Below are 12,859 nucleotides of genomic sequence, written 5' to 3'. Positions count from 1 at the left end.
ACAATGAAGCATTGGGGTCAAACCAACTCCAGCTCTTGGATCATGCTATGGAAGTGCTGTGTACCACTACATTCCCTTTGACCCAATATTGTGTGAGATAGAGATGACCTTTTGTCCATGAGGTGCCAAGATGGGAGTGGTAATGAGTGGGTTTTGGATGGGTGTCTGGATGTATGCTTTAAATTGGGCATACACACCCCCTCTTAGAAGAAGGAAAAGATATGAATATTTAATGTCACTGTTGAAATATTAGTAAAATTACAAGGCAGCACAAAACTGATAATCAGAAAGTTGATATTTGTATGTAAACACTGGCAGGCCTATGGGTTTGTGCTTTCTAGGGATGAATAATCAGTCACTTGGCTAATATATGTTCAGGGTATCTTTTTCCATGACACTTTTGAGTTCTTCATATGAAACACGACCAGAAACTTTAGGAAAAGGTAAAGATGTTTTTTTGGCCTTTATGGATTTGGAAAAGGCTTATGACTGGGTAAACAGGAAGGTGCTGTTGCAGATATATAGGATAGGAGGAGACCTGTTAAGAGCAGTCAAGAGAGTTTTCTTGGCTCCTCCTGTGTTAGAATTAGAAATGGAGAGAGTGAGTGATTTGAGGTAAAGGTGGAACTGTGCTCGGGATGTGTTATGTTGCCTTGGCTGTTCAATTTATACATGGATGGGGTGGTGCGAGTAGTAAACGCAAGGGTAATGGGCCAGGGATTGGAGATGGTTAAAGAAAATGGAGAAAAATGAGAGATAAGACAGTTGTTGTTTGCTGATGACAATTTACTTGTGTCAGGATCAGAGGAGGGATTAAGGAAATTAGTGACAGAGTTTGGGAAGATGTGCAAAAGTAGGAAGTTGAAGATGAATGTGGGTAAAAGTAAGGTGATGAGATGTACAAAGGGAGAATGTGGCAGCAAATTGGAAGTGAGTATTAAGGGAGAGAGACTGGAGGAAGCGGATAGTTTTAGGTACTTGGGTGCGAATGTTGTAAGAAAGGGAGGAGTGGAGGTGGAGGTAGAATGTAGATTGAGAGAAACAAGTAAATACCGTGGGGGATTAAAAAGTGATGATGATATGGTTTAACATAAACTCCCCCTATTAGGAGGCTAGGATGGTGCCCCTTTACTGAGGACTTTGTAACTTGGAATTTAATGAACCATGTCCCTGGTTCAGCTTCGCCAGTGGCAGATCGGGGGTGGAAAGGGAGTTGGGAGACAGGGTTGATGAAAGAGTATTGGTTGGATGGTTTTTACACATGAAAAGAATGAAAGGTCAGTAAAAGAGGTTTGGAAGGCAGAGGTGGAAGGAGTGAACATGAGGGGGTGACCAAGGATGAGATGGATGGATGGGGTAACAAGGGCATTGGGAAAGAGGGGATTGTCTGTTGAGAAAGGAAGGGAGAAGACAAAAGATAGGGGTGAGTGGAGAATGGTTGTGTATGGATGATGCTGTGATGCATGGAAGGGAGTGGGTGGGGGATGGGAGGTGAGGGAATTTATATGAATGATATTTTGATGCACCCTGAAGGGGCTTTTCCCTGTCTTTTTGTGCATGAGGGGAAAGGGGGGTCACTGATTAAATAAAGCAGCCTTGCTGTGGATGTACTGTGTCTTGCTTCATTGCTTCTGCCCCAGGGCAGTGGGGGAGATGCAGTAATGACCCATCATCCAGGAGGAGTCAAGAAAAGAGGGAGGGAGGGGTGGTGAATGGGAGTGGGGTATATGGGGATGAAATGGATGAGAGTGGATTTATGCCTTGGACTTTGGCAGGGAGAAAAACCGTTGGTATATGTATATGTTTTTTTTTTTTTTTTTTTTTTTTTTTTTTACACTGGCTTTTGGGAAATCTGGTATATACAATATATATAGATGTATTAGTATATAGTTACATACTTTTATTTTATATAAATTCATTTTCTTTAATCATTCTTTATTATATAACATTAATGTACCTGTACTTTGCAGCCAGGTGACAAATGGTCTGACTGGAGAACATACTGCAATCATGTTGAAAGTGCTCAATGAGGATAAAGCAGCCCGTTCAAGTTCCTGGCTTGCTGACCTTTGGTTTGACAACCAGAAGAGACTTGTTTATTTACTTGGGGTGGCATTCCAGAAGTTTGATTGTAAACTTGCCCTTAGTTTGATTTTAAATCAGACTTACAAGAGGAAAGCTGAGAGTAAGTACAGTAAAGTAGATTATTTCTTAATACTAGAAGTGTGGAATGAATAATAATAATTTCTAGTTACAGCTATAACTCCAGAAATTTTAAGAGAAACAGTCCTGGGGATGTTGAATTTATGACTTTTATGCAGTTAATAGCATAGGAACTGTAAGTCCATGGTTATAGCCTATGGAACATACCTATTGTTATTCTAACTTTATCTATATACCAAAGGTATTTCCCCCATATAAAGGAGGTTGCCAAGTCAAAAGGCATGTACCCAATGCCACGTATTTCACTCCCAACCATTCCACCCCCATCCACCACCCTTTCCCCCTCTCTCGTCTTAGCTCCTCATGGATGACAGGTCATCCCTGTATCCCACCCACTGCCCTGGATCAGAAGCAATGCAACAAAATTAAGACTTCATGAAAATATTAATTAAATATATGTCAACAGATCCAAGCAGAGTGGAATTGGAGGTTTATATCAAGCAGAAGGATGTTGCAAGACTAGACAAGTTTTCAAAACATCAATGTGAAACTGGCCTGATTACTGATATATTACCTACACTTGCACAACTCTACTTTCAAAACAAAATACCAGATTTTAAACTTAAGCCAGTTCAAGCTGTGAGTATAATGAAAAATTGGTTTACTTTAGTTATTAAAGTCAAGGTTAATTCCATGAATGAATTTTATGTCTAATTATATAATGAAAATATATGTGTGTATATATGTGTATATATATATATATGTATGTATGTATATATTTATATATATATATATATAGATATATATATAATATATATATATAAAAATATATATATATATATATATATATATATAAGAAGAAATTGTATGAAGGGATGATTGTATTGACAGCACTGTAGGGGTGAGAAACATGGAACACAAGAGAGGAAGAGTTTAAATGTGTTTGAGATGAAATGTCTGAGAAGTATGGTAGGGATTACTAGGCTGGATAGAGTGAGAAATGAGGAGGTAAGAGGGTGGAAAAGGAGTTAAGAGATAGGGTTGATGAAAGAGTATTGGGATGGTTTGGACACATAGAAAGAATGAATGAAGAAAGATTAGTAAAAGAAATGTAGAAGGCAGAGATGGATGGAGTGAACATAAGAGAACATTACAGTCACCTGAAGGATTTTGCAAGTTACTGCCTTCCATCCTGACATGCTGTCCTTTATTAATGTTCTCACACAAGAACTTGCATAAATGTTTTATAGCAATTGTACTTCACATGCTAACTTTGCAGGCAATCCTATGTGGAACTGGGCTACAGCGCAAGAGCTTGTCAAAAATAACTGAAGAACTTGGTTTAGAATGGAGCATTGTTATGAATCAATTATATCAACTCATCTCAAGTATGAGCCAACATATTGTAAGTACTTTTGATACTCATACACATTAGTAGTATTTGCATAAAGCATATGCAGTCAATCTGTTGTCCCTTGTCTCTTGCAGAAGAAAGACCAGGAGCAATGGATTGTAACTATCTCATCAAAATTGGCTCTCCTGAAGTCTGGTACTAGAATGTTATTTGTACTATTTAATTCTTCCCAGTTAATATTGAATATTATTTCTTGATGATCACTAGATCCTAGACTATCTCCCACTTTTATATTACACGTTAGGTGCTCATTATTAGTGAAAAGCAAGTCCAGAATAATCTCTCCCCCTTGTAGGATTGATAATCAGTTTTAGGAAATTATTCTGCACCACATCTAAGAAATTTTGCACTTCCTGATCTCCTACTAAAATTTCCCAGTCAATGTTTCTATAATTAAAGTCTCCCATGATGAAAACATTTTTGTACTGGAATATCCTGTGAATTTCATGAATCAGGGGATCAATCTGCTCAATGCTGAGGTTAGGTCTATATATGACATCAATGATAAGTTTCTTATTCTTGCCTATAATCTCCACCCAAATAGATTCTGTACTATCCTCTTCCTTAATTGAATTGTTGGTAATACAGTTTACAATATCTTTAATGAAAAGTGCTACTCCTCCCCTGTCCTTGTGAAAAAACTTATTTCCCATCTCAATTTCTATAAGAAAATGTCTATCAGCCATATTGATCCAGGATTCAGTAAGACCTATAATATCAAATTTCTCTATGCATGCTTTACCTCACAACAAATCAGTTTTATTTATTATGCTTCTGCTGTTTACTTAGTAAACTTTTAGCTTATCCTCCCTCCACCTGATTAGGTGATTCTTTTCACAGTCCCTCTCTGAGCTGTTTCTATTGCCTAAACTATATTCCAATACTTCACCCCAACTCCCACATAATCTACCTGAAAAAACCCAGCAGGATGCCTACTTCTCGCTCAAGGGATTCAGCAAGGAGCTGAAATCCTTTGGGTGACAAGTGCACCCTGTCCCTTATATATAGATGATTCTTACCATAAAAGTGATCCCAGTTGTCAACAAATGCCCATCCATTAGCCTTACAATGTTTTGCCTGCTTGCAATTCATTGTAATAGCCCTGGAATGCCACATGCCTCCAACTCTATGCTATGGAAGGATTCCATGTACAACAGGAGCCCCTCCCTTATTCCTAATCTTATCGAACTTGTCCTGGAACCTCACAAACAATTCCTCACTCCCTAACTTACCTATGTCATTCCCCCCAGCATTCAAGCAAAGTTTGTGTTTCACACCTTCCTCGACTATATACTCATCTATCCTGTCTCTAACATCACCTATCCCCACCCTGGGGAAACACACATGGGTCCTCTGCTTCCTATCGTTGTCATAGAAGGCCTTGTCTAAATACCTCATCTGGCTATCCCCTACAATCAAAATCTTAGCTGTGGGCAGGGGTCTAGCAACTACCCTACCCTTCTTCTCTTGCATCTTCTTCATTTCTTCTTGTAGACCAGTGAGAGCTTGAAAAAAAGTTTCTGCATTCAAGCGGGCCTGGTGAGGATGTCTTTGTTTGCCACTGTTTCTCACCCAGGTTCCAAACATGGATGTCATTCATGTTATGGGCCTTTGAGCAAAGAACTCGATTCTCTTCTTTAAGGCCCTCTAAGGCTACAACTCTACTATGTAGAGATTGTACCTCTTCAACGCTGATCACAGAAACACAACCACTCACCATCTCACTGTTTGAAGCAGCTGTGAGAGGGAGTGAGAAAGAGGGGAGAGGGAGAGAGAAAAGGAGAGAGAGGGGGAGAAAGGAGGGGAGAGAGTTACATGGCTAAACGAACAGTAACAGACCAATTGGTCCTTACAAGGCTGTTCTGGCACATTTGAGAGGAAAGAGGGGAGGAGGGGAGAAGGGTGAAATGGGGAAGGGCCAAGTAGGGTAGGAAGGGGTGAATGCCAGGTGGAGTAGAGGGGTGGGTGAGTTTATGGCTGTTCACCCAATGGGGATAGAGGCGGAGGGGGTTGATGAGTGTTTCAGTTCATGGGTACACTGTCAACTCCCACCCTTGACACTTTCCACCATTTAACCCTACTAGGAACTAATATTATTTCATTCAGTGACCAGAAACTATAGGTTAGATATATAGAAAGAAAGACTGAGAGAGAGGAGCACACTACAGTGCAAGTTTGAAGGAAGGTCTTATTGAAAGTGGGTGTTGTGTGTTGGCAGACAGAGAGAGGGGAAAAGGAGAAGAGAGGCTTGTGGTCAAAAGGGGGGAGAGAGGGAGGCCTGTGGTTAAGGGGGGGAGAGACACAGTCACCCTTGTGTAGTGTCTTCTTGGCTGCGACCTGTCTGGGCTTTCGTTTGGTCATTTCTTCTAATTTGCATTTTTATGCATGACATTTCTTGCACTCTGTTATTTTTTACTGTTATATCACTTTGATATTTTTCAATTTTTCACTTATTTATTAGAATACTGTTTAATACAGCACCTAATGAGGCCTAGATAAGGCTTACGTCCACCTACAGAGGGGATGATGTCTACTTTTTCCCTCTTGTGGAAGTGATGTAACTGGCTGTATTGCCTTTGACTAGCACTTTGGGGAGTTGAGATAGTATGGAGGGCCCTACAGCCATGGAGTGCTAAGATGGGAGGGATAGGAAATAGACTTTGGGTGGGGTGGGTGTATGCCATTACTCAACCCCCCCCCCCCCTTAAAATGGAGGAAGGCTTGTTAGTATTTGCATGTTATATGTGTTATTAAGAATACTTATTTAATTTTTATTAAATACTGATCAAATAATTCATTTACAAATCATTGTCCATTCCTTGTACTTCTGCAGCAAGGCAAACAAAACTACTGTCACATTGTTCGAAGAACAGCTTGTATGTGCAGTACATACATACATACATATACCAAAGGCTTTTTCTCCCTCACACGGGAGGTAGCCAAAAAGAAAAAGACATAGAAACCACTCCCACCCATTCCATCCCCTACATACTCCACTCCCCTCCACCCTCTTCCCTCCCCCACATCTTAGCACCTCCTGGATGATGGGTCATCCCTGCATCCTGTCCACTGACCTGGGTCAGAAACAGTGTTGCACGACACAGCACATCCACAGCAAGGCTGCTTCATTAATTTGGTGACCCCCCCTCTTCGTCCCCCTGTATTGCAGTGGAATCCTAAAATCCTTTTTTTTTTTCTGCATTCTAGAATGAACTCTTCAGGAAAGCCCAGGACCAACATGTTGATGAGGCTGAAACCCAAGGCAATAATGAAGAGAACTTAAAGTTGCAAGAGGAATCAATACAGGTACTGTCTTAACTTTAGCTCTTTCAAATATTCATCTCATAACTGAATTTATTGTCATCCAAATGGTAAGAATTGTTCTAGAAATTAATATTCTAATGTTAAGGTATGTAAGTTTTTATGTATCCTATAAGTGACAGTTTTGAATTAAGATGATCAAACCATAGATTTTATGACAAAGGGAAACCCCTATTGATGAACCCATGTAATGGTAATCATTTTTGCACTATTGAAGGATTAGAATAATCTTGAATAAACCTGAAACAATGACAGTAAACTTTAATAATATTTATCTATGTACCAAGAGGAGTAATTGGTGAGGAGCAGTGTAGGTTTAGGAAGGCAGAGAATGTATGGATCAAAATTTTGTGGTAGGCAAATTTGTGAGAAGGTTTTGGCAAAAGGGAAGGATGATTTTTTAATCTTTGTGGATTTGGAGAAGGCTGACTGGGAACATAGGAAGACTCTGTGGGAGGTATTGCACATATATTGGATTGGGGGAAAGTTGTTAAGGGCAGTCAAGAATTGTTATGAGAGTAATAGTCTGTATCAGAATTGGAAATGAAGAGAGGGAGTGGTTTGGAATGAAGGTGGCTGCATCAGGGCTGTCATGTCACCATGGCTGTTGAATGTGTACATGGTTAGGGAGGTACAGGAAGTAAATACAAGGGTAATGGGCAGTAGTAGCAGGTTTTTGTTCAGTAGAAGAAAATTCTCATCACAGTCTGCAAACAGTTTTTGGGAACTGCACCTTACTACACCACCACATGATTCCTAACAATCAGGAAAACATTCATATCCATCTTACTGCACATAATAAAGCATTGAGAATGATAACATATACCAAAACCACCCAACAGAATTTGTGTACACAGATCCCAAAATTCTTCTCATAGAATATTACATAAAGATAATAGGCACACACTTCTATGCAACAGCCCACAGTCCTATCCATCCATCTAATTACATAACACAAGCAAACCAATTGAATACAACAACAAAAATTGCACTGGCAGCATGCTACTCAAATGTCTACAACACCCTACCACCCGCACCACATACATCAATAAAAAGAAAACACACATTCACTATCAGATCACAAAACAGGCTTTTTAAGACCCACTACCAAACTCCATTCGCCATCAAACTATCCCAATAGAAGCAAGAACCACACAAGGACAACTGCATTCAGGCCACCATCCAGCTCTGAAATAATGCCAGTACAGATATGAGTTGGCCACAAGAATAAACTGCCTCAGATGCAACTATCACACACTGAACACCTCATTCTAATTGCCCAACCCTATCCCTACCTAGACAACAACACTTCTTCCTTATGGGACTTTAGGCCAATTCAGGGACAGTTGTTAGTTACCTGGGACCCATTAATCTTCTGCAAGAGAAATCTGGGGCAGTGGATTGGTTGATTAATATCAGAACTCTTGTTTGAATACAAGAAATCCATCTATTGACCAGAAATGTCAAAATTTCAGTGTTTTCTTGGAGCAGTTATTCCATGTAATGGAGATATCTCTGTAAATGCTCTGAAAACTGTAATTAAACTGAGAAACATGCTAAGAATATATTTTCTATAAATTACAGAAGAAACTGCAAGAAGAGGAAAATAGGAAACGAGTAACTCAAATCCTTGATGTGTCACAGTTTGACATCAAGACAAAAGAAAATGAATTTTCTCAGGCATCTGACAGGTAGGTGAAGATTTTTTTTTTATATATAATCACTATTATTATTATTATTGTAGTTGTTGATTAATTTCCTTGCTATTAACATGAAGCATGGAGAAGTGGGGGGACGGGGGCATGGAGGTAAGCTGTAGAGTGACAGAACCAAGTAAACGGCTTGGATGAATGATAAGTATTAGGAGAAATAGGTATCTGGGGATGGATGTGAAGAGAAGACTGTATGAAAGGGGCGATTGTACATATGACAATGTATGTGGCAGAGATTTGGAATGTAAAGGAGGCAGAAAGAAGAAATTTAAATGTGTTTGAGATGAAATGTATAAAAGATATGGTGGGTATTACAAGGATGGATTGATATGGTAGATAAAAGAATACTGGGATGGTTTGGGCACATGTAAAGAATGAATGAAGAACATACATGCATATACCAAAGGCTTCCCCCCCCCCTTACACGGATGGTAGCCAAAAGACAAAGGCATTAAAACCACTCCCACCCATTCCATCCCCTACATACTCCACTCCCTTCTACCCTCTTCCTTCCCTCTTATCTTGGTACCTCCTGGATGATGGGTCATCCCTGTATCTTGTCCACTGTCCTGGATCAGAAGCAGTGTTGAATGAAGAAAAGCTAATAAAAAGAATGTGGAAAATAGTGGTTGATGGAGTGAGCCAGAGGGGAAGACCAAAAACAAGATGAATGAATGGGATGAAAAGGGATTTGAGCAGAAGGTGAATGTTTGTTGAGCAGGGACTTTTGGGGAACCCCTGTGGACCAGAGACACCTATCATTCACCTATGTCAGGTGAAACAGTGGTGAAGTTCATGACAATATATGAGACGAGGAAGCTGAAAGTAAATGTGGGCAGAAATAAAGTGATAAGATGTACAAAGGATTAGGGTGACAGCAAGTTGGAGGCAAGTTTAAAGGGCAGAGGCTAGAGGAAGTAGAGAGCTTGTATGTATTTAGGGTCATTTGTGGCAGGGAATAGAGAAATGGGGTTGAAGGTAAATTGCAGAAAAGGGGAAACATAAATGTCAGGGGATAATGAAAAGTGTCACGGGAAATATGTTTCTTTGAATGAATGCCAAGAGGAGACGGAGAGTGTGCCCATGATACTATGGAGCAGAGACTTGGAATTTATAGGACGCAGAAAGGAAGAGCTTAGGTGTAGTGTTTAAGGATGGATAGAGTGAGAAATGATGTGAGGTAAGGAGCAGAGGTGGAAAGAGCTGGTAGATAGGGTTGATGAAAGAATACTAGAATAAGGTTTGGGCATATGGAAAGAAAGTGAAAAAAGACTAACAAAAAGAGTGTGGGAAACAGGTAGATAGAGCAGATTTAAAGGGAAGACCAAGTATGATGTTGATTGATGGTATGAAAGGGGCACTGGATGCAAGAGGAATGTCTGTCAAACAGGGAAGGGAGAAAGCAAGAGATAAGTGTGAGTGGAGAATGATTGTGAATGGGTGAGGAAATGACAAGGTCCAAAAGGATTTCTTCATGTATGCTCTGTATATATGTTAAATGGATGAGAGCAGGGGTAGGGGTGGGGGTTTGCTATTCAATTATAGAGATAAACTAGTTTCAGCTCTTGAGCCCTGCTTTGCTGTGGTGTTGTGTCTTTCTGCAATGCCTCTAACCTGAGCAGTGGGTGGGGGACAGGGATGACCCTTCATTCTTGAGGAGTAAAGATGGGAAAATGTGTGTTTATATTATGTAATATATATGTTTCATGGGTGTATGCATTGATTTGGGTTTTCCCTTACAGAAAAGAAAGGGCCTTTTTGTATATGTATACAGTATATGTATTAATTATTATTATTACAACTAGGTCTTTTAATACAACACTCGCCAACCACTACTTGTGCAGACAATTGGGCCCTAGACATAAACCCACTTCTGGAATTGGTGGTGTTTTATGTCCTGGACCAATTCCTGTTGTGGGTTTGTGTCCTGGGCCCAAATATCCACACAAGTGGCATTTGGTGAGTTGGATTAAGAGACCTAGGTGTATCTTGATTATTATAATTTTATTTGTGTATTTGTTTTTTTACAGTGCTAAAAGGAAGAAGATCAGTCTTCTTGATAAAAAGGAAAAGAAAATGAAGAAATAAGGAAAGTGGTCTGTAATTTTTTTAAGAGCACTCAGTTGTTATATTTTATGGAATAAACTGCTCCTAACAGAGGCATTCATTGTTTTATTCCATCAGAGTAAGTGAGAAGAACATTTGATATGTACATAAATACATATACCAAAGGCATTTTTCCCCCCTTATAAGGAAGGTAGCCAAAAAACAAAGGAATAAAAACCACTCCTACCTGCTCCATCCCTAACATACTCCACTCCCTTCCACCCTCTTCCCTCCCTCCTATCGTAGCACCTCCTGGATGACGGGTCATCCCTGCACCTCATTTGCCTGTATATATTTTCTTAGTTTGTTTATTTATTTACTCTATACTTGCTGGCTGAGTGGGTTAGGGCATCATTGCTTGCGGTGAAGGTCAAGGGGATGGTGGTTCGAATCCTGCCACCAGGGAAGGTAAACCATGGGCATGGTTCATTAAATTCCATGCTACAAAGCTTAAAAGGGTAATGACACCTTGATGGACAAAAGGGATCAACTTCATAAAGGGAAAATTATGCAAGGAAGAGGGAAGTAGTAAAGATTGGAAGATGTGGTAAAGGTTATTGAAAAAGGGAATCTCTTCTTAAGGATGTACATACATACATATACCAAAGGCCCTTTCCCCCTTACACGGGGGGTAGCCAAAAAGAAAAAGGCATAGAAATCATTCCCACCCATTTCATTTCCCATATATTCCACTCCCCTCCATCCTCCTCCCTCCCTCCCATCTTGGCACCTCCTGGATGACGGGTCATCCCTGCATCCTGTCCACTGCCCTGGGTCAGAAGCAGTGTTGCAAGACACAGCACATCCACAGCAAGGCCGCTTCATAAATTCATGCAGAAAAGAAGACGGGGAGAAATCCCTTCGGGCTGTGTCAAATTTTTTCTCATACATACTTCCTCACCCTCCATCCCCCACCCACTCCCCCTCATGCATCACAGCCTCATCTATACACAACCCTTCTCCATTCACCCCTATCTTCTGTCCTCTCCCATCCTTCCTCTACAGACATTCCTCTCTTTTGTAAAGCCCCTTTCACCCCATCCATCCATCTCATCCTAGGACGCCCCCTCATATTCACTCCTTCCACCTCCACCTTCTTCCACACTTCTTTTACTAATCTTTCTTCACTCATTCTTTCCAAATGTCCAAACCATCCTAATAATCTTTCATCAACCCTATCTCCCAGTTCCCTTTCCACCCCTGTTCTCCTCCTCACCTCCTCATTTCTCACTCTATCTAGCCTAGTAACCCCTATCATACTTCTCAGACATTTCATCTCAAACACATTCAAACTCCTTCTCTCTTCCTCTCTCATGTTCCATGTTTCTGCCCCGTACATTGCTGTTGGCACAATCACTCCTTCATATAACCTCTTAGCATCCATTCCTAGATGTCTATTTCTCATTACACTTTTTAATCCACCAAGGCATTTACTCGCTTCTCTCAATCTACATTCTACCTCCACCCCCACTCCCTTTCCTATCACATTTACACCCAAGTACCTGAAACTATCAACTTCCTCCAGTTTCTCACCCTTAATGCTCACTTCCAGCCTACTGTCACTCTCTCCCCTTCCACATCTCATCACCTTACTTTTACCCACATTTATCTTCAACTTCCTTCTTTCACACACACCTCAAACTCTGTCACTACCTCAATCCCTCCTCTGATCCTGCCACAAGCGCAGTGTCGTCCGCAAACAACAGCTGGCTCACCTCCCACTTTTCTCCATTTTCTTTAATCATCTCCAACCCCTGACCCACTACCCTTGCATTCACCCCTCGCACCACCCCATCCATGTAAAGATTGAACAGCCAGGGCGACATAACACACCCCTGACAAAGTCCTACCTTTACCTCAAACCATTCACTCTCTCCATTTCTAATCCTAACGCAAGCTCTACTACTCTCATAAAAACTCTTGACTGCTCTTAACAGCTTTCCTCCTATCCCATATATCTGCAGTACCTCCCACAGTGCCTTCGTGTCTACCCTGTTGTAAGCCTTTTCCAGATCCATAAAAGCCCAAAAAACATCCTTACCTTTTCCTATAGCTTTCTTGCCACAAAAATTTGATCTACACATCCCCTACCTGTCCTAAAACCACACTGTTCCTCACCAATTACTCCCTCTGTTCCTCTCCT

At 40.6% G+C, this 12,859-nt stretch overlaps 1 protein-coding gene across 2 annotated transcripts in view; it reads left to right on the top strand.

Moving 5' to 3' along the window:
* The window catches only part of LOC143041455 (RNA cytidine acetyltransferase-like), a 34,494-nt gene extending 23,721 nt beyond the window's left edge, over nt 1-10,773 (top strand). For both annotated transcript variants that reach the window (XM_076213352.1, XM_076213351.1), the window contains exons 14-19: nt 1,971-2,185; nt 2,630-2,802; nt 3,443-3,568; nt 6,785-6,883; nt 8,483-8,589; nt 10,641-10,773. In XM_076213352.1, coding sequence (XP_076069467.1) covers nt 1,971-2,185; nt 2,630-2,802; nt 3,443-3,568; nt 6,785-6,883; nt 8,483-8,589; nt 10,641-10,698 — 778 coding nt within the window. In that variant the 3' untranslated portion in view covers nt 10,699-10,773. The remainder of the gene's footprint in view (nt 1-1,970; nt 2,186-2,629; nt 2,803-3,442; nt 3,569-6,784; nt 6,884-8,482; nt 8,590-10,640) is intronic.
* The last annotated feature ends 2,086 nt before the right edge of the window (nt 10,774-12,859 follow it).

The sequence above is a fragment of the Oratosquilla oratoria genome, chromosome 31 (assembly GCF_046742065.1).
Source record: "Oratosquilla oratoria isolate Oo_2021 chromosome 31, ASM4674206v1, whole genome shotgun sequence".
In the NCBI taxonomy this organism is placed as follows: domain Eukaryota; kingdom Metazoa; phylum Arthropoda; class Malacostraca; order Stomatopoda; family Squillidae; genus Oratosquilla; species Oratosquilla oratoria.
Note: the sequence above shows the minus strand (reverse complement) of the source record. Positions and strands in the feature narration are given on the sequence as shown.